The 22,060-nt window shown below is 43.1% G+C and overlaps 1 protein-coding gene across 1 annotated transcript in view; it reads left to right on the top strand.

The window, feature by feature from the left end:
* Nucleotides 1-22,060, top strand: part of DNER (delta/notch like EGF repeat containing) — a 339,885-nt gene that overhangs the window by 198,155 nt on the left and 119,670 nt on the right. The window contains exon 6 of the mRNA XM_021076495.1: nucleotides 7,425-7,578. Coding sequence (XP_020932154.1) covers nucleotides 7,425-7,578 — 154 coding nt within the window. The remainder of the gene's footprint in view (nucleotides 1-7,424; nucleotides 7,579-22,060) is intronic.

Below are 22,060 nucleotides of genomic sequence, written 5' to 3'. Positions count from 1 at the left end.
TATGATTACTGTACAAATGGAATATTTGACTGAACACTGTTGAGAAAAATTGAGATTCTGCATTGGTTTAAAAAAATTAATCCCTGAGGGTCATTTTTCATTTTACTTGAAAAAATAATTTCACATATAAATAACAGTAATTTTGCAAGGAATTCCCTTTCTGTAATTTAGCTATGCTGCTAATTTTAACTACGTCCGTTTTGCCTCTTATGCCAGTTAAATCAGTTGGACATAGATTAGTGATATCATCATACATGTGGGTTAAACGTCTCCAGGTGAATAGAATAGCATAGAAATGTAAGTGATCACAGAGTTTTTAAAATAACAAATTCTTTAAAAACATTGTTTCCTAATAAATATTTATGGCCCCTTACACGTCAACAGGAACTTTTTAATACTATAGGAAAGCTCTTTGTTCTTAGAAAATAGACTTTGGAAGACATCTAACTTTATGGACAGCCTGACATAGAATACCCAAAGATTTAATTAAAATTTGATTAACTTTGTTAATCTTCTTCCTCACCCATGAATCAACATTTAAGAATCACTTCAGTGCTTTGCTCAGTCAAAAACAATTGTTGAGGTTTCTTTCAAGCTTCCTGCTGCTTAAAACAAAGCAAAACAGAAAGTGCCATTTTTGCTTTTGCTTTAAATTCAGTCAATGCTAACTCCAAGGTATTTGATTTGGGGCTTTTAGTAATTTATTTTCACAAGCAACGTATTTTCCATGGAATTTGCCAGATGAATTATATGCAAAATGTGTCCCCGCCAGATGAATTATATGCAAAATGTGTCCCCTAAATAACCAAAGAAATTTATCTGCAAAATGGAATGAGTGGATACAAACCAAGTCAGTTTTAGAGGGTAGCTGCCAAAAGCAATGACATGGAGTAATGTATGATGATGCTGAGGCCCAATCTGGAAAGGCACGCTCTGGGCATGCTCAGCTCTTACATTCAGAGGCGGTTACAAATCTGCAGATGCACCAGGGGCTCAAGACAGCCCCCTGCAAATATCAGAGTTGTGCGTTCTTGCCCATTTGAGCAAGGACAGGATTTTTTAATTTTTAAAATTTTATTTATTTATGTTTTTATTGAAGGATAGTTGATTTATAATGTGTTAATTTCTGGTGTACGGCAAAGTGATTCAATTTTATACACACATGCATATTTCATATTCTTTACCATTATGGCTTATCACGGGATATTGACTCTAGTTCCTTGTGCTGTACAGTACGACCTTGTTGTTTATCCATTTTATATATTGTAGTTTGTATCTGCTCATCCCAAACTCCTAATTTGTACCTCTCCCACCCCCTTTCCCCTTTGGTCACCCTAAATTTGTTTCCTCTGTCTGTGAGTCAGTTTCTCTTTTGTTAATAAGTTCATTTGTGTCATATTTCAGATTCCACATATACGTGATAGCATATAGTATTTGTCTTTTTCTTTCTGACTTACTTCTCTCAGCATGATAATCTCCTAGGTCCATCGGTGTTGCTGCAAATGGCATCATTTCATGTATGTATGAATACCACATCTTCTTTATCCATTCATCTGTCTGAACATTTAGGTTGTTTCCGTGTCTTGGCTTTTGTGAATAGAGCTGCAGTGAACATTGGGGGTACATGTATCTTTTTGAATTAAAGTTTTCTTCAGGTATACGCCCAGGAGTGGGATTGCTGGATCATATGGCAACCCTATCTTTAGTTTTCTGAAGAACCTTGTTACTCTTTTCCATAGTGACTGCCCCAATTTACATTGTCACCAACAGTGTGTGTGTGTGGGGTGGTTCCCTTTTCTCCAGACCCTCTGCAGTATTTGTTGTTTGTAGACTTTTTAATGATGGCCATTTGGCAGGTGTGAGGTGATACCTCATTTTAGTTTTGATTTGCATTTCTCTGTTAAAAATACTGAGCATTTTTTGTATTATAGTTGATTTACATTCTATCAATTTCTGCTGTACAGCAAAGTGACCCAGTCATACATCTATACACTCTTTTTCTCGTATTATCTTTCATCATCTTCCATCACAAGTGACTGGACATAGTTTCCTGTGCTATGCAGTAGGACCTCATTGTCTATACATTCTAATGTAACAGTTTGCATCTATTAACCCCCAACTCCCAGTCCATCCCACTCCCTCCCCCTCCCCCTTGGCAACCACAAGTTTTCTGTCCATGTCTGTGAGTCTGTTTCTACTTCTGTGCTTAGGTCATCTGTGCCGTATTTTAGATTCCACATATAAGTAGTATCATATGGTATCTGTCTTTCTCTTTCTGACTTACTTCACTTAGTATGAGACTCTCTAGTTTCATCCTTGTTGCTGTGAATGGCATTATCTTGTTCTTTTTTATGGCTGAGTGGTATTCCATTTTATATATGTACTTCATCTTCTTAACCCATTCCTTTGTTGATGGACATTTAGGCTGCTTCCTTGTCTTGGCTATTGTGAATATAAGGGTGCATGTATCTTTTTGAATGAAAGTTTTGTCTGGATATATGCCCAGAAGTGGGATTGCTGGGTCATATGATAGTTCTGTATTTAGTTTTCTGAGGCCCCTCCTTACTGTTTTCCATAGTAGTTGTACCAATCAACAGTGTAGGAGGGTTCCCTTTTCTCCACACACTTCCCAGCATTTGCTATTTGTAGTCTTATTAATGTTGGCCATTTTGACTGGTGTAAGGTAGTATCCTATTTTAGTTTTGATTTGCATTTATTTAATAATTAGTGATGTTGAGCATTTTTTCATGTGCTTGTTGGCTATCTGTGTATCTTATTTGGAGAAATGTCTATTCAGGTCTTCTTCCGCCTATTTTTCAACTGGGTTGTTGTTTGTGGGGTTTTTTTTTTTTTGCCGTTGAGTTGTATAATTTGTTTGCATATTTTAGATATTAAGCCTTGTCAGTTGCATTATTTGAAACTATTTTCTCCCATTCTGTAGGTCATCTTTTTTTTTTTTTTTTTTAATGGTTTCCCTTGCTGTGCAAAAGCTTGTAAGTTTGATTAGGCCCCATTGTTTTATTTTTGTTTTTATTTCTGTTGCCTTGGGAGACTGACCTAAGAAAATATTTTTCTGGTTGATGTCAGAGAATGTTTTGCCTATGTTCTCTTCTAGAAGTTTGATGGTGTCTGGTCTTACGTTTTAGTCTTTAAGCCATTTCAAGTTTATTTTTGTGCATGGTGTGAGGGTGTGTTCTAGTTTCACTGATTTACATGCAGCTGTCCAGTTTTCCCTGCACTGCTTGCTGAAGACACTGTATTTTTCCCATTTTATATTCTTGCTTCCTTTGTCAAAGATTAGTTGACCATAAGAGTTTGGGTTTATTTCTGGGCTTTCTATTCTGCTCCATTGGTCTGGAGTGGACAAGATCTGTTCCATGTCTATTTTTGTACCAGTACCACACTGTCTTGATTAATGTAGCTTTGTAGTATTTTCTGAAGTCTGGGAGAGGAATGCCTCCTGCTTGCTTTTTGTTTTTTTTTTTTTTTTCCTCAGGATTGCTTTAACAATTTTGAGTCTTTTGTGGTTCCGTATAAATTTTCAGATTATTTGTTCTAGTTCCGTGAAAAATATTCTGGGTAATTTGATAAGGATTATAACTTGCTTTGGGTAGTATGGCCATTTTAATGATATTAATTCTTCCAATCCAGGAGCATGGGATATCTTTCCATTTCTTTGAATCCTCTTTGATTTCCTTGATTAATGTTTTATAGTTCTCAACAAATAAGGCTTTTACTCCTTCGTCAGGTTTATTCCTAGGTATTTAATTTTTGGGGGGTTTTAAAAGGTATTGTATTTTTATATTCCTTTTCTAGTATTTCATTGTTAATGTATAGAAATACATACCAATTTCAGAATATTAATCTTATATCCTGCTACTTTGCTGAATTCATTGATTAGTTCGAGTAGTTTTTGTGTAGTGTCCTTAGGGTTTTCTGTATATAGTATCATGTCATCTGCATAGAGTGACACTTTTATCTCTTCTCTTCCAATTTGGACACACTTATTTCTTTTGTTTGTCTAACTACTGTGGCTAGGACTTCCAATACTATGTTGAATAAAGTGGTGAGAATGGGCATCCTTGTCTTGCTCTAGATTTTAGCAGGAGATGTTGAGCATCTTTTCATGTGCCTGTCGGCCATCTCTATGTCTTCCTGGAGAAATGTCATTTAGGTAGAAGGCAGATCTAGAAAAGGAGTTTCCTAATTACATGGCTGCCTTTCTAAAAGTCCTTGATGAGCTTTTCCCAGCTTTCAACTACAGAGTCTATAAAACACACACACAAAAGGAAAAAAATAACCTTCAAAACATCATGGAAAAACAGATAGGAAGTCAACAATTGCTAGAAGGCAGAGGGAATTGCCATTTTCCACAAGAAGGTGTGAGATGATAGAAATAGAAGGCAGAAAATTTGGCTCTATCCTAAGTAGAAAAAGCCGTTCTGTTTTTCCAATTGTTCTGGTTTCTAAGATAGAATTGAAGAATGTGTGCTTAAACTAAAGAAGACTTGATTATGTAGTTTATAAGGAGTTGTCATATATTCTCCACAACAACAACAAAACATTTGACTAACAAAAGAAAGCCACCTATGTAAAATCTAGGTGATTTGGTTGAACTAAATGTCATGTTTGACTGGCTAGCTTCTTGGTTGACTGCTGAGGTCAGAGGTCTATCTTCTCCTGGTTTGTGGCAAGGGATATCCTCTTAAGGTGTAAGCTATGATCTCTTCATGCAAGGGACAGCTTTTCTTGGAAAAGGAGTCTGTGGAGGGAAGGGCAAGTTAGATGGAAGGCATAGAAATATAACCACAAATAGAATGCAGCCACGGAACAGTTTTACCTAGAAAAACCTGTGGGTTTTCCTTCCAGGAATGCAAGGAGTTGGTCGTAGGGAATTTAAACATTCAGTTCACATATTGATAGGTTAGAGATGAAAAAGCCTTTTTTTTTTTTTTTTTTAAGATAGAATCTTAAATGACATTTAATAAAATTTGGTCACCATTCCAAGCATTCTTTAGTGGAAATTCTACAAACCTCCCTTTGGAATCAAAATTATTCTGGAAGCACCACCAGTATAAATGTGAGGACTGGAGAAGGGAAGGCAACATTGTCATGCTTTGCAATTAATGCTCGTTTTGGGGGATGGGTCGTTTTGTCTAGAAAACTCCAGAGAATCAACTTAAACCTTTGACGGTAAGGAGAGCTCAGCGTGATGATGGATAACAGAACCCTAGCATTTTACATGCCAGTGATAATTGCTAGCAAGTATAATGGGTATTACAAAGAAGGGATGAGGAACACATCTTATTAGCGAGAGCTACAAAGAAATCGAAATATTTGGCAGTAAATTTGTCAAGAAAGGGACAAGAAATGTGAAACTCGATGAAGAGACAAAAAAATGTTGAAGAGAAGACAAGACAACCCTTTTGTTTTTTAGGAGACAAGAAGGTCGTGCTTTGTCCTTGGTGGAGGGGTGGGTACTGGGGGGGATCCTGGGTTAGCAACACCTGGAGGAGCCTGAGTCTCTCAGTAAGATCAAGGGCAAGAGCTGGGTCCCCTACTCCCTCCAGGGTGAGGGAGGTGGGGCTGGGAGAGGCTGTGGGCGGGGCTTTGGAACACCAGCCTGATGTTTGGGCCTGGGAGAGAACTGGGAAAGGTGACTTTGTCTGTTTTATTTTGATTATTATTATTATTATTTTTTTGGTCTTTTTAGGGTCACACCCATGGCATATGGAATTTCCCAGGCTAGCGGTCCAGTTGGAGCCATAGCTGCTGGCCTACACCACCACCAGAGCAACACCACATCCAAGCCGCCTCTTTAACCTACACCACAGTTCACAGGCAACACTGGATCCTTAACCCACTGAGCAAGGCCAGGCATCGAACCTGAGTCCTAGTCAGATTCGTTTCCGCTGAGCCACAACGGGAACTCTTTGTTTTGATTTCTTAAGCAGTAAGTGTTGTTTCTGCCATTCTCCTTTGTCTTCTCCTCTCCATTCTTCATGAGAATCTGCAGTAACATCTGCACAGGCTTCAGAGCCAGATGTGTTTCTTTTTGACCACACTCTGGCCAGCATTAGGAATAGAGCAGGAAGGCCCAGTTTTATTTGGATTATGTCACTGTCTCAGAAATGAAGCTTCCAACCAAAATCAGTTCTCTGGGTTGAGTTGTGGTCTTTTACTAAAGTAACTAGCCAAGCAAAACAGTTCCTTTTATTTTTCCCTCACACTCAGGTCATCTGCATGGCTGCTTCATTGGGGCTCTTTTTTAGGGTGATTCATTGAATTCTCTCAGTGCTCTGGAAGGGATGAGGGGGAGGGAGGCTGTAACACATTTGATGATGTTTTTGTTGTGAGCACTATCTGTGCTGAAGGGTTTCAGCTGGAGGGACATCTAATTTAGTGGCCATAGCATGATATATCTGCTCTAGCAAAACTGTCATTTCCATGTCAAGTTAGCGAAGCTTTATTTTTTGCTTAAAATAATTATTCTTTCCATTTCTGGTTTAGGAATATTGAAAACCATGTGGATACATATCAATAAAAATAAATGTTTGATGTAGTTCCCATCGTGGTGCAGGGGGTTAGGGATCTGGCATTGCCAATGTCACAGCTGCAGCTTGGATTTGATCCCGGGCCTGGGAACTTCCATATGCCAAGGTGTGGCTGAAAAAGAAAAAAAAAGTTTGTGGAGTTCCCATTGTGGCATAGTGGAAACAAATCTGACTAGTATCCATGAGGATGCGGTTTGATCCCTGGCCTCACTCAGTGGGTCAGGGATCTGGTGTTGCCATGAGCTGTGGTGTAGGTCCCAGACGTGGCCTGGATCCTGCGTTGCAGTGGCTATGGTGTAGACCCGTGGCTGTAGCTCCAATTTGACCCCTTAGCCTGGGAACTTCCATATGCCTTGAGCGCAGCCCTAAAAAATAAATAAGTAAGTAAATAAATAAATGTATGTTTGAAATGAACCTGTGGCGTTCCTGTTGTAGCTCAGCAGGTTAAGAACGGGACTAGTATCCACAAGGATGCGGGTTCAATCCCTGGCCTCCGATCAGTGGGTTAAAGAACCAGCACTGCTGCAAGCTGCAGCATAGGTCATAGACGTGGCTCAGAATCCTGTGTTGCTGTAGCTGTGGTGTCTGCTGGCAGCTGCAGCTCCTATTCGACTCCTAGCCTGGGAATCTCCATATGCCACAGGTGCGGCAATAAAAAGAAAACTAAGAAAAAAAGAAATTAACCTATAAAGAAATAGGCTATTTCTCTTAAAGCTGTGATTTTAATCAGATCATGGTATGTGATATGGTTAAACTACTCAGTGTCGGTATAATTATAAAAAGAAGTGACATGTTTGAACTTCGAGTTTCATAGTCAATGCACACATTTCAGAGGACTCAAGTGACATGCACCGAATGTTTGTGTCTTAGGCAACTTTTTCCTGTGACTGTGATGATCAATACACGGGTACTTTCTGTGAAGAATTTGATGCCTGCCAGAGGAAACCCTGCCTGAACAATGCGAGCTGTGTTGACGCCAACGAAAAGCAAGACGGGGGCAACTTCACCTGTGTCTGCCTTGCAGGTAAGGTTTCTGTTGTTAGTAGTTACTCTGTGTCTCTCTGTAGAATAGTCACTTACTAATTAAGGATGGTTTAGCAATATTTTGTCCAGCTGTTGGACTATGTGACTTTGTCTTGTTTGGGTCCATCAGCGCATGATCATGGCAGTGGAGGAAGGACATTCCCGTGGGGATAAAATCCTCTCTGGCTGTTTCCTGACATCAGGATGCTTCTGTTCTAGCATTCCACCATTTTTGTTCTGGGATAATGATATTTCAAAAAAAAAAATGGTGTTTCAAAAAACAATTGTGCAAATATTTACCGAGGGTGGGCTGGTGCTGTGCTGGGTGTTGAAGCTAAGTAACTTTAAGAAAAAGTTAGGTAAACCTTGCAGGTTATCAGGAAAAGCTATCCAGTCCTCTCATTTGTGTTAATTTCCTTGTGTTCATTAGCCTAAATTTTTGGAACACTGTCCTGCATGGGGGGGCAAGTCTTCAGTTTTCCTTGGTTGGTAGGGGGATTCTCAGATTGTGCATGAGACCTTCAGATCCTCAGAGCACAGAGGTGACTCTTAGAGGGCAGTGGACAGTGTGTCCACAGATTTCTGTTTCCCAGCTATCATCTTATTGACTCACTGCTCGGCCAACTCGGTTATAAACCCTCAAGAAGCAGGGACGGCATTTTGTAGGTGAACATTTGATTTGGCTATTTCAATGCAGCTTAAAAGCAACCCCAAATTACTCCTTTTTTTTTTTTTTTTTTTTGCTGCACTCTAGGCATGTAGAAGTTCCCAGGCCAGGGGCCAGGAATAATCCATCCTGCGTTTGCAACCACAGCCCTGGCAATGGGGGAATCCTTAACTCTCTGCACCACATGGAAACTTCTGACATTACTCATTTTTTTTGTTATCAATAATGTGCAAAAGTGACATCATCTTTCCTTTTGCATCTCATCCTGGGGATGGAGAGAGGGATGGAGTGAAGTGGGAGTTAGATGAAGTGCTCATTGTAAGAAACAAGGCCCATCCATGTAGAAATCCATAAACAAAAAAGTGACAGTCCTTCACGCCTCTATTGAAACCCAAACTTGATAAAATCATAAGAGCAAGTTGATAGTTTGGTGTATTTTTTCCCAGATCAGTGTTTGTGAGTGTGTGTGTCTCTATGTATGTGTGTGTCTGTGTGTGAGTATAATGCCCTTGCAGATCAGATGATTAAGTATTTTTTGATATTTTTTAAAAGTGATGATTGTATGCATACTGAGCTACAACTTACTTTTTGCAGCGTTTATTTACGAACAGATCACACGTATCCTTCTATATCAATACATATGGAGCTACCTTATTCCTTTAAACAGTTTTATAAAGTGTATCCTAAATGCGTGTCTCCTGGTCAGGCCACTGCCTCCGTGGCATCTCTGTTGATGTGTTCCAGGCCACCTTAGGCTCAGTCATTCCCAGACTGAGCTCATCATGTCCCTGGCTCCATGCAGCCCAGCCTCCGGTATTCCATCTATTTCTACAAGCCAGACATCTGCAAGTCACCCTAGGCTCCCTCCCTGCCCCATCTACATCCTTTCTGCCTGCAGGTGCTCTCCACTTTGCACCTGAAGACCTCTCAACCCACCACCTTCTCTGCAGCCCCCCCACCCCTACCACCCGGGCTAGGTGCCTCTGCCCCTTGTCTGGGCTGCTGAGATAACCTCCCACTGTCTCTCCATCCGCTCTCGACCGTGCTGTACCCTGCAGCCAGATGGTCATGCAGAGTGAGCCCTGGCTCTCGTTACATCAGTCTCCCCAGACTCTCCAGCCTCACCCGGCGTGGGTGGTGGTTCTCCAGTGCAGAGCAACACAGTTGCTTTCCCACTTCATCTTCTGCACAGCGCTCTTCTCTTCGGGTGAGGACCTGAATCCTCAGCCTCGTTCTCCTCTGTGACCATCACTCACTCACTTTTCCAGCCCCCTCCCGCTCCACTGCCCACTTTGCTCTGGGACCAGCTGCCCTGGCCTTTCATCTCCCTACCTGTTCGAACTCCCCGCTGCTGCAGGGGCTGCCTTCTCTTCCCTGTGCCCGGCAGCTCTCTCCCTGCTGCCTCCCTTTGTCCGATTAACTGCCCCCAGGTTTCTATTTCAGACTTGTTAAATGCCCCCTTTCCTTGTTCAAGCCACGTCTCCTTCCCTTCTCCTCTTTTACAGCCTGCATCTGTTTTCTTTTTAAAACATTTTTATTATAGGTGATTTACAGTGTTCTGTCAATTTCTGAGGTAAAGCATAGTGACCCAATTATACATATATATATACACATTCTTTTTCTCACATTATCCTCCATCATGTTCTTGATTTATAATGTTTTATCGATTTCTGCTGTACAGCAAAGGACCCAGTCGTATATATATATATACACATGCCCTTTCTTATATTATCTGCCATCATGGTCTATCAAAAGAGACTGGTCCCTCTGCAGGACCTCGTTTCCTATCCATTCTCAATGTCATAGTTTGCATCTACCAACCCCAAACTCCCCATCCATCCCACTCCCTCCCCCCTCCCCCTTAGCAACCACAAGTCTGTTCTCTAGGTCTGTGAGTCTGTTTCCATTCTGCAGATGGGTTCATTTGTGCCATCCTTTAGATTCCACATGTAAGGGACATCATATTGGTATTTGTCTTTCTCTTTCTGACTTACTTCACTTAGTACAAGAATCTAGTTGCCTCCATGTTGCTGCAAATGGCATTATTCTGCATCGGTTCTCAGTAGACGTCTGCATATGTGACTCTGATTCCTGCCTGTCTTCTCCACCAGAGCCAACCCCGTGAGAGCGGGGCCTGAATCCCTTCTGTTCAACTTTGGGTCCCCCAGGGTCTGAGTCCTGGATGCTCAGACAATGTGTTGATAAGACGAGCGAATGAAAGGGTATGGATATGGCCTGATGTTTTAAACTATTCCCCCACAGATGCGTCTTTGAGATAGTCTCAGTTTCTCTTTTGTAAATAATGCTAAGATGTGTAAACATCCTTTTATAAACAGTCTCAGGGCTGGTAGATGAAGCTTGGCACTGTTTGGACTTAAATGATTTCAGTTTGATAGTTTGTCTGAGTCTGTTCTCAGAGATTTCTCAATTTTTTTTTTTAGTCTTTTTAGGGCCACACCCACGGCGTATGGAGGTTCCCAGGCTAGGGGTCCAATCAGAGCTGCAGCTGCCAGCCTACGCCACAGCCACAGCAACACGTTATCCGAGCCGTGTCTTTGACCTATACCACAGTTCACGGCAATGCCAGATCCTTAACCCACTGAGCGAAGCCAGGGATCGAACCCACAACCTCATGGTTACTAGTCAGGTTCATTAACCACTGAACTCCCTATTTTTTAATGGAACTCATGTGCACAGACACCACAGCTCACGGCAATGCTAGATCCTTAACCCACTGAGCAAAGCCAAGGATCGAACTTGTGTCCTCATGGATATTAGTCAGATTCGTTTCAGCTGAGCCACAACGGGAACTCCATAGCATGCTTTTATATATTTACTTAGTAGCTGTTTTAATATGCAGTAATCACGGATGGAATCACCACCAAAACTGAAAGTTAGACCTGAGAACCAACCCTATATAGTCACTTCATCAACCGGTCCCTCGATCTCACCTTACAATCCAGAGTTAACAGTTACCCTGAATCTTGAGGATAACTTGATCCATCCTTTTTTTCCTTTTCTTATGATTTTAATATTTACATGTTTTAATAGAAGATTTTATTTTTGTTTTAACTGTTCTCAAATTTATAAAAACAGTCTCATGCATGAATCATGTTAACGGTATCGTGCATGTAATTCTCTGGTGCTTAGCTTTTTTACTTAATGCCTTATTGTGAAGATGCATCCACGTGGTTGGAGTTCATTCTCTAGGACTGCTGTGTGAGATTTCGTTGCTCTGTTCTTCAATGGGCAGGGACCAATAAGCACATTCTTGTGTATCCTCTGTTGTAGGTTGTACCAAAGAGTCACACTGCTGGAATATAACATAACATGATTGATCAGTTATAGGAGGTCATGCCAGACTGTTTTCTGAAGTGATTGCACTAATATACACTTGCCGCATGAAATGTGCAAGCAAGCTTATGGATTCAGATCTTCTTCAATATTTTGTTAGTGTCAGAAGTTTTAAGCTCTGCTGACTCAATGGGTGTAAAAAGTACCTCATTGTGATATCTGTATTTTGTGTGTCGCCAATAATGCTTATTATTGATTTTCCTCTCTCCTGCCCAAATGCATATGTGTGTGTCTGTATGCGTGAGTGCTCTTCTTGTTGGTTTGCAAGAGTTCTTTTTTCTTTTTTGTTCTAAAAATGTATCAGTTGTATGAATTGCAAATATTTGCTCCAAGTTTGCAATTTTTCTTTTCACTTCGTGGGATCTTTTGATGAATGGACGTTCTTATTATATTTTGCAAACATTACTTTTCTAGTTACTACGTTTTATGTCTCCTTTAAGAAAATATTTTCCTGCCTAATGATCTAAAAGATATTCACCTATATTTTCTATTAGGCATTTAAAAATTTGGTTTTCACCTAAGTATTTAGTTAATGTGAATCTGATGCATATATGTGTTTTGAAACAGAGACCTTATTTTATCTTTGACTATAACTTTATTTTTTTTTTCTTCAAAAATACTCCATTTCTATAAATACATAGTATGTGAAACTTTGTACTGTGCCCCCTTCTCTAGAAAGCCGCTGATATAATTTGTAATGATGTGGCTACTTAATACATTTTAAATTTGGCTTATTCAGATTTTAGGCATTTCTGCACTGTCAGGGTTTAACTATTGATTTGAAATTTCCAGAAGCACTGCTAATTATTTTTTTGCTTATTAGTAGGGAGAAGACTTTTACTTCTGTCATCTCAGATGATTTAACGTCTTCCATGAGGATAGCTCACCATGGCTTTTGCTGGGTGTTTCTAGGTATCACGTTTATATGTACACACATATATAGACACACAGGATTCCCTGTGGCTCTTCTAATATCAACAACAATAAAAATAGTACCTTGATTCTCAGTTGGCTTCAGGGCCAGAGAATTGCCTTATAGGAATATAGATTTTGACAATTACTCAACTCAGGGACATTTTGGTGATTTTCAGTAAATTCATTAGAATTGTGCTAGGTGCCAAGGGATGGCAAATAGGCCTCAACTTACAAAATGATTATCTTCTATTTCTTCTATTAGAACAACAAAACTATTTTTTATAACACCAGATTTGTAAGATGTTATTGTTTTAATAAATACTCTCTATTCTTCCATTTTCTAAATATCATAGATTTAACACTTCCCAATTTTCATGAAATAACATGAAGTCTTATTTTAGAGATAGATAACACAGTTTAAACAACTTTAGATAATCTCCACTGAATTTTTTTTCTTTCTTTCTTTTTTAGGGCTGTACCTGTGGCATATGGAAGTTCCCAGGCGAGGGGGTGAATAGGAGCTGCACTTGACAGCCTCCACTACAGCCACAGCGATGCAGGATCTAAGCTGCATCTTTGGCCTACACCACAGCTCACAGCAGAGCCAGATCCTTAACCCACTGAGCAAAGCCAGGGATTGAACCCACATCCTCACAGATACCAGTCAGGTTCTTAACCCACTGAGCCGCAACAGGAACTTGGGGCTGGGATTCGAACCCAGGTCCTCTGCCTGCCTCCCAAGCCCATGTTCTCCATCATCTTATACCTTTTTCTTGTGTGAGCAGCCACACTGTGAGCTGGGGACTTTCCTGCTAAAAACATGTGACTCAGGACCTTGTCATGCTTTCAGTTTTCTTCTGTCGAATAGGAGTCTTCTTAAGAGAAGAATTATTCAGCCATTTGTCTAAAAAGAGGGACTGGTTCCTTGAAATGAGGGGTTTTCTACTTAATTTTGAATATTCTTGGAAAACTTTGTGTTTCCCTAGGAAAACTATGTGTCCTCTTGAAAAAATTATTTACAGGTTAATTAACATCAGTTGATTGACCTCTGAAGCTCCAGGTATAGGCGTGAGAACTCTCCAGCAGTGGGAAGTGTGTTTCCTTTTGAAAATTTATCCCGCTGTGCTTTTCATTTTTGCAAGTCTGTTCATGAGAAATGATCTTGTTTGATGAATGAATTAATTCGAGCCAGGTTCTTGTCAGCAGAGAACAAAAACTTCCCACTAAGTCTCTTCCAAGAGATGGGGTCTTGAGCAATGCTCATTTCTCTTGAGAAGAGAACGTTTCATGGTAAGTAAAAATATTATTTTCAGCCAAGAAGCTTCCATTCCAAATTTGCTAATGTTTTGATCTTTTCCTTTAGTTTCTATATCAGCTGTCAGGACAAAGAGGATTTTTGACTCATCAGTAATCCCAAGATGTTTGAATATGATGGGTTAGATATTGAGTCAATTAAGTAATAAATTCTATGCTGTAGTTTTTATTTTAATTTTTATTATAATTTTTTTTGGTCTTTTTCTAGGGCCACACCCATGGCATATGGAGGTTCCCAGGCTAGAGGTCTAATCGGAGCTGTAGCCGCCAGCCTATGCCAGAGCCACAGCAATGTGGGATCCGAGCTGCGTCTGTGACCTACACCATAGCTCACAGCAACGCTGGATCCCTAACCCACTGAGTGAGGCCAGGGATCGAACCCACAACCTCATGGTTCCTAGTCAGATTCATTCACCACTGAGCCATGACGGGAACTCCTTATTACAATTTCTTGAAGGCAGGAGGTGATTTTTAAATAGTAAAACATTGATAGGTGTCATATAAGTGTATGTACAATGTAAAATGAATTATAGATTAGGGTCAATTGAGTTTCTTTTTTGGGGAAAATTTTTATCAAGGGTGATGGATTCTTTTCTTGAAACTTTTGGGCAATACTTTCAAAAAGCAGGGAATTGTCACTAGCACCAAATGCCGCAGGAGAACCTAAGAGGAGGTTATTGACTTTGGCAATAGCTTTGCCCAAGGCATTGGTGGCCTCCTGTTTACACTGATGTAATGAGGGCGCCCCCGAAGCTTTGAGGTCTCTCTAAAAGACTATATGTGGGGACAGGAGTGAGGAAGGGTGGCTGGAAGGGTGGCTAGAAGGTACCAGACAGTCAGAAGGGCAATGCCATGTGTGGAGGTAGCTGTAGACACTGGGTTTTCATGTGGCCTAGAAGCTTTCCCAATTGACATAGAACTAGAAAGATTTCTTATTTTTTTAAAATTATAACATAAAGATTAAGAGCACAGGGTTTTGGAGTCAGAATGCCCTGTTACAATGATAAATCTCACACCATTAGAACTTAAATTTGGGCCCTATCAGACTGAGAACCTTCCTGGAGACTATGCCTGTCACCTGACGTTACATGAGCCCTAAGGGCCAGAGTCAGGAAGCCAAGAGACGTGGTACCATCTAGACCATGACCCATCCCACTTGACCACAGCCTCTGGAGCCAACAGTCTCAATCCTGTTGCATCCTTGCCATTTTCTTGCTGAGCTCCTTGGGCAAGTTATTCAACCTCTGTGAGGTTAGCTTCAGATCTGGGCTGGCTTCTTTGACTCTGCAGGGAGATTTTATTTTTTTCTTTTTTAAGGCCACACCTGAGGCATTTGGAAGTTCCCAGGCTAGGGGTTGAATCTGAGCTGCAGCTGCCAGCCTATGCCACAGGAACAGCAGCGCCAGATCCGAGCCATACCTGCAACCTATATACTACCTCTCACGGCAATGCCAGATCCTTAACCCACTGAGCAGAGCCTGGGATTGAACCCACATCCTCATGAATCCTAGTCAGGTTTGTTACCAATGAGCAACAAGGAGAACTGCTGACTATGCAGGGAGATTACAACGGCCCTAGTCATGGCTGCTTATGCGTATTAAATTGAGAACACAAACCCTTGTTCTAGCCACACATATCTCCATCTCTGGCACATAGTAGGTGCTCAATAAAGATTTGTCGAATGAATGAATGAATAGAATGAGATGGAATTCTATCTGAGGCATCCAGATATATATCAAGGGCTTGATTTCCTTCCCCTTCCTCTCTTTGTCCTCTCTCTCTGTAGCACATGCTGTGTTTTGTTTTTTTGTTTTGTTTTGTTTTGTTTTTTCCCACCCACATCAGATTGGGACTGGCCTGAGGGCAGGACTGCTATATATAGTACATGACTCTGTTCCTCCATCTCCTGTCAGTGCCACGCCCTGTACCACACTCATAGTAGGCACGGAATGTAACTTCTTTAATCAGGATCTATTTGATGAAAAGCCTTCTAATTTCGAGAGTGTAATTTTTCCTCAAAGGAGCGATTACTTCTTCTGAAAAGAATAGCTGTAATGCATGTTCAGAGCCACCACTGCCAAAATATTAGAAGCATTGTACAAAAGTCCCTCTCAACTTCAGAGTACTTCATTGTTCCAGCTAATTGGTGATTTCAGCTTATTTTTAAAACTCATCATTTCCGAGGCAAGGGGAATGTGGCGTGTGTTCCCATCCCAGCTCTTTGAAACACTAAGTGCGGCTCCAATCAGCATCAAGGTGCCTTCGAGTGTGAGTTAGAAATGGGTCAGCTGCTCCTGGAGGCAAATCTTGAGTTGAGTTTGCTGAGTCCTCACAGCCAGTGGCACTCAGCTCGAGGGGTGTGTCCATTAGTAGAAGAGTGCAGTTTTGAAGAAGCAGGTCGGTTCAGTTTCCGAGTGAAAGGAACCTCGGAACTCACGTCTGGATGTGAAGCCTGGGGAACAGTGGTGACTCCATGAGCATGGGGGAGGTGACCAAGGTCTGTGAGCTCGAGGGAGAAGCAGAAAGTCGGGCTTCTTTTTCTTTTTTTCTTTTCTTTTTTTTTTCTTTTTGTCTTTTTGCCATTTCTTGGGCTGCTCCCTCGGCATATGGAGGTTCCCAGGCTAGGGGTCTAATCCAAGCCGTAGCTGCCAGCCTACACCAGAGCCACAGCAACTCGGGATCTGAGCCGCGTCTGCGACCCACACCACAGCTCACTGCAACGCCGGATCCTTAACCCACTGAGCAAGGCCAGGGATCGAACCCACAACCTCATGGTTCCTAGTCAGATTCATTAACCACTGAGCCATGATGGGAACTCCAGAAAGTCGGGCTTCTTTGCTCTGTGTCCACCTCCAGGTCAGAGTATGTTTAAGGCAATGTTTTCATGGTCTGTGAATTTTCCACCAGTTATGAGCAGAGCTCTGACGGGCTCTGAATGCATTGCCCGTAATGCTGTTCACCCACTTTCAGGACCAGGGAGAGCACACGTTGGGGCCAAGGGACAAAACAAAACTGTCTTTCCATCCAGCCTCTTCCGCCATCTGGCTCTGGGACCCCAGGAGGCCTCCTCACCTCTCTGCTCTTGGACTTCCTCAGCTTTAAAATAAGGGCTTATAGGAGTTTCCATCATGGCGCAGCAGTAACAAACCTGACTAGGATCCATGAGGATGTGGGTTCAATCCCTGGCTCTGCTCATAGGTTAAGGAGCTGGCATTGCTGTGAGCTGTGGTGTAGGTTGCAGACGTGGCTCAGATCCTGAGTTGCTGTGGCTGTGGTGTAGGTGGCAGCTGTAGCTTCAATTTGACCCCTAGCTTGGGAACTTCCATATGCTGCGAAGGTGGCCCTAAAAAGCAAAAAATTGAAAAATAAAATTAAATAAGGGCTTGTGAAGGTCACTCATTCATTCGACACTTATTTGTTGAGTGTCTTCTATGTGCCAGGCATTTTTTAGGTGCTGAGAACATGACTGCAAAATAGCAAAGACCCTGTGTTTATGGAAGTTGAGTGTTGGTGTGGAGATGAGTCAACGATACGCACATGTGTGTTCTCTGGTGTGTGTGTGTGTGTGTGTGTGTGCGTGTGTGTGTGTGGTCAAGGGAAGGGGTCATAGTGATAGATGCTATGAAAACAGATAAAACATAGAGAAGAGATAGAGTACGAATAAAGACAGGGTGACTAGGTAAGCCCTGTACTAAGGCGAAAGACTTGTGTAGAGACCTGAATGAAATGAGCTTGTGAACATGTGCCTGGCAGAGGGAACAGCACGTGCAAAGGTCCTGAGGCATGAATATGCCTGGAGTGTTTGAAGAGCAGTGTTGAAGAGAAGCTGTGGTGAGACTTGGTGCTGGGTAAGGAGTTAGACCAGGCCCTGGGTGAGGAGAGGATTTTATCCTGAACGTGACTGGAAGCCAATGGAGGGTGTGAACTGGGGTGGGCCATCTGATTTCCCTCCTGAAGGGCTCACGCTGGAGCCTGGTGGAGAATACACATAGGGAAGGAAGGGAGTTCCTGTTGTGGTGCAGCGGAAGCAAATCCGACTAGTATCTATGAGGATGTGGGTTCAATCCCTGACCTCACTCAGTGGGTTAAGGATCTGGCATTGCTGTGAGCTGTGGTGTAGGTTGCAGATGTGGCTCAGATCCTGAGTTGCTGTGGCTGTGGTGTAGGTGGCAGCTGTAGCTCCTAGTCGACCCCTAGCGTGGGAACTAACATATGCTGCAGGCATGGCCCTAAAAAGCAAAAAAGATTTAAAAATTTTTTTTTAAATTTAAAAAAGAAAGAATACACATAGGGAAGGAAAATTGGGAAAGCAGTCAGCAGGCCATTTATTATCCAGGCCAGAGACAGTGCCAGATTGAGCACCATGGTCCTGGCAGTGGTGCAGGGTTTTGGACTAGCGGTGTATTTGAAGGGATTGCTGATGACGCTGCTGGTGGATCGAAGGTGGGGTGGGAGTGGAAGCGGGGAGTTGTGGATGATGCCTGATATAGCTAGCTAGTTATTTATTTATTTATTGTCTTTTTAGGGCCACACCAGAGGCATATGGAGGTTCCCAGGCTAAGGGTCTAATCGGAGCTGTAGCTGCTGGCCCACGCCAGAGCCACAGCAATGTGGGATCTGAGCTGCATCTGTGACCTACAGCACAGCTCACAGCAATGCCAGATCCTTAACCCACTGAGCGAGGCCAGGGATCAAACCCACAACCTCATGGTTCCTAGTTGGATTCGTTAACCACTGCACCACAACAGGAACTCCCAAAGCTTTTTTTTAATGTCAGTTTTATTGAGATAGGATCCACATAGCACTGAAATGGACAAGTTCATGTTTTTAAAAATATGTTCACAGAGCTGTTAACCATCACCTCAGTCCATTTTAGAACACGCTCATCACCCTAAAAGCAGCCCCTTCCCATTTAGCTGTTGCCCTCTGATCCTGGCACACACACACCCCAGCCTAGGTAACCACCTTCTGTCTTCATAGATTTGTCCATTCTGGACATTTCATGTAAGTTGGAAAATATGATATGTGGCCTTTTGTGACTGTCTTCTTTCCCTCAGCGTCATGTCTTCAAGGTTCATCCACGTTGCAGCATCCGCATCAGTACTTCACTCTTTTTCACGCCTGAATAATAGTCCACCACATGGAGACAGCACATTTTGCTCATCTCTTCATCCACAGATGGAATGTGGGTTGTTTCCCCTTTTGGGCTGTTGTGTGTAGTGCTGTCATCAACCCACCGTCATCATGCTCACCCTTCCCTTCTCTTCTGGGATCTTATGCTTCCAAACTTTTCTGTCTTCCTTTCTCTTCTCCCCTCTCCCCTCCCTGCCTCCTTCCTGTCCTTCCCGGCTTCTCATCTGCAAGGATTAGAGGTCTCAGCTTAAAACCAGTCCCTCAGTGGAGCAAGGGTTTAGTGAGGGCTCAGTGCTGCCCCTGCCTTCACTTCTTCCTTCTCTTCCTCCCTCCTGCTCGTCACTGTCCATGGGACTCTGTGTCCAGTTTGTAACTTGCTAGTCACTCACTCTCCTTCTCTTTATGGCATGAAGCTGCTTCTCTAGGTATCTTCTCACTGAAAGACATCAGTGGTGTCTTTCTTACTGATTTCCAGGGCTCTTTCCTAGTCTTCCCGTCTCGAGAAGCCTTTTATGCATGGCCTACGGAACACTGCGCTGTGTCCATTCTCCTGGGACCTCGCCAGCCGTCCTCCCCGTCTCCCCTCCCACTCCTGCCTCCCTTCACCTCCCCTCCCACTCCCATCTCCAGAGCTCCGTCCTTACCCCGCTTTGGCTGTCTTCCCCTGCTGGGGCGGCAGCCACTCACTCTGTGCTGTCCCCTCTAAGTGGATGGCTTCCAGAGCCTGGCTGGTCACTTTGGCTTCAGCTCTTTCAATGCCTCCCACGAGTCCTTTCAAGCCTATAGCTCTTTTCATGGCTCCAGTTTCTACCAGCGGTGCCATCACTGCCCTCTTCTCTTGGGTTGGAAGCTCCATCCTTTTGACCCCCCCATCTTATTTATTTTTGGAGGTCCCCAGGTTTGCTCTGTTTATGGTGATTCCCCTTCGGCCCCTGCATGGTGCTTCCTCTTCCATCGCCAGGGCCAAGCATTGTCATCTACTGCCTGGATGATGGCGATAAGCTTGTCACCCTTCCCACCATCCATGCGGCCTTGGTCACGACTGCAACACAGTGTTTCAGATGCCTAGGACTGGAGCCCAGCGGTGCTGAGAGCAAAGCCTGCTTCCACTGCTCCTTCTCTGTGACTTTGGGGAGGTGAATCTCACTGGGTGTCAGCCTCCTCCCCCTTAAATCAGGATGCGTAACCGAATCCACGGCGCCCCAATCCAGCGGTTGTTGTGAAGATTCAGTGAAATGATGCTTGCGGTCGGTGCACCTGGAAAGCTGCCTGGAGCTCCGTAGGTGCTCAGTGAGTGGCAGCCGCTCTCACTCTTGTTGTTACGGTTGGGCCTGTGGTCAGATGCCCAGCACCTGGCCTTCCCCTGCTTCCTCTGGCTGCAGATTTGGCCTCAGCTCCTGTGGTCCCCCTCTCTGGGGAGCCAGCTTGGACCACCTGGGATGCTCAGGGTCTCCTTCCTTCCTCTGCTGAGACCCAGGAGAGCAGATGTGGGCAGGCCACACCCTGCCATGTTCCCCACCGCATGGCTGGCCTGGCTGTCATGGTCTTTCCCAGCAAGCCTCATAAAGAGGTGAGAAAAGATACATGGAGTATAAATGAGGGTGGGGTTTGGGGTCTGTGGTCCTGGGTTTGACTCCAGACTGAGTCTTCACCAACTCTGCCTTCCTCCTCTGCGCCCAGGATTTCTTGTCTGTGAAAGGGAGTAACGGTATTGACCTTGTAAGGGTTAAAGAGAACACACACACAGACACACACACACACACACGTACACATACACATGCACACACATAAGCGCACATCTTCGTACACACATGCATACACCTGGCACAGAACAGGGGATCCATAAGGAGCACTGGTTTGTTGCTTCTACTCAGTATAAGAGGAAGGCGGAGGAGAAGGATCCCAGCTTTCCTTCTCTTTCTTTCCTTGAGGCCCTGCCCATCCCTCCACACCCAGTTTGGCTTGTCCCTCAGCAGTTCCTTCACGTTGCTGGGTCAGAGCCCCTGACCCTAGGGAGAAGGGAGACAGGTCTTAAGCTCTTCCCCCACATTAAAGCCAGGGAGAACAAGAAGGGACCAAGCTACAGCACTCCGTCGGTCAGCACATCTGCGCCCTGCTGGTGACCCCCATCCCGGGCACGTGGATCTGAGCCTGTTGTGGCCAAGCAGTCCAGCCTCGCCACTGTCACCCGAATGTCTCTGACTCAGTACCATTCCCCTGCCTTCCTCCCACCGTGTGTGTGTTTCCTCCGAACGTGTCTTCTCTCCTCTTCTGGAGTGTAAGCGCCCTGCAGGCAGGAACTGTTCTTAAACATCTTTAGATTTCCCATTTGTGAATTTCCACTGCCCCCCGCCCCAGTTCCTTCTGAAAGAATGAATGAATACCTCCTCTATAGTCTGAGTTATTGCACAAACTTAGACTTCAACCGATGAATATTTTTTAGGTCAGTCCCTTACCTTGTCTGCATGTGGTATAAGCTTTTCATTTATTTAATGGTTTCTCCCTTTTGATTTCAATCCCTCAGGGGAAAGCATCAAGGCGTACCTAATAAAAGGATCTTTCTTGAAATCTCTCCCCCTTTGTAATCACTGGGCTAGAAGACATAGGAGTCATATGTAGTCTGGTCTGTATTAACATCTCAATTAATATTTCTTCTCTGGGTTCTAAGGAAATGAAATGAAAAGGATTATTTGAAAAATAGCAATGCATGGTGCTTATGCAGTCATTCCTCACTTTATAATGAGTAGCTATGGCATCCCTGGCTCTATGCAAGTGTCTGGGGACACAAATCGTAACGCATGCTGTTAGAGAATAGGTAAGTGGATCTGGAAACAGTGCAGTGGCAGGTACAATAATTGAGCCAAGGGGACCTCCCACTCATGAAAAAACATGTGTCACCGTGCAGTCAGTGAAGGCTTTTTGATTTTATATCATATTTGACTTTCACTCTGATCTTTTTCCCTTGTAATCTGCATCAAATGTGTAACTCTTAAATGAATAATATTAATATTTGATATATTTTTTTAAAAAACTGTTTTGCTCCTAGTTTTCCAGATCAGTGCTTCTCAAACTTAGCACGGACCTTGTATCAGAATCACCT

The sequence above is a fragment of the Sus scrofa genome, chromosome 15 (assembly GCF_000003025.6).
Source record: "Sus scrofa isolate TJ Tabasco breed Duroc chromosome 15, Sscrofa11.1, whole genome shotgun sequence".
In the NCBI taxonomy this organism is placed as follows: Eukaryota; Metazoa; Chordata; class Mammalia; order Artiodactyla; family Suidae; genus Sus; species Sus scrofa.
The sequence above is the reverse complement of the archived record's forward strand: the minus strand, read 5'-3'. Positions and strand labels throughout refer to the sequence as shown.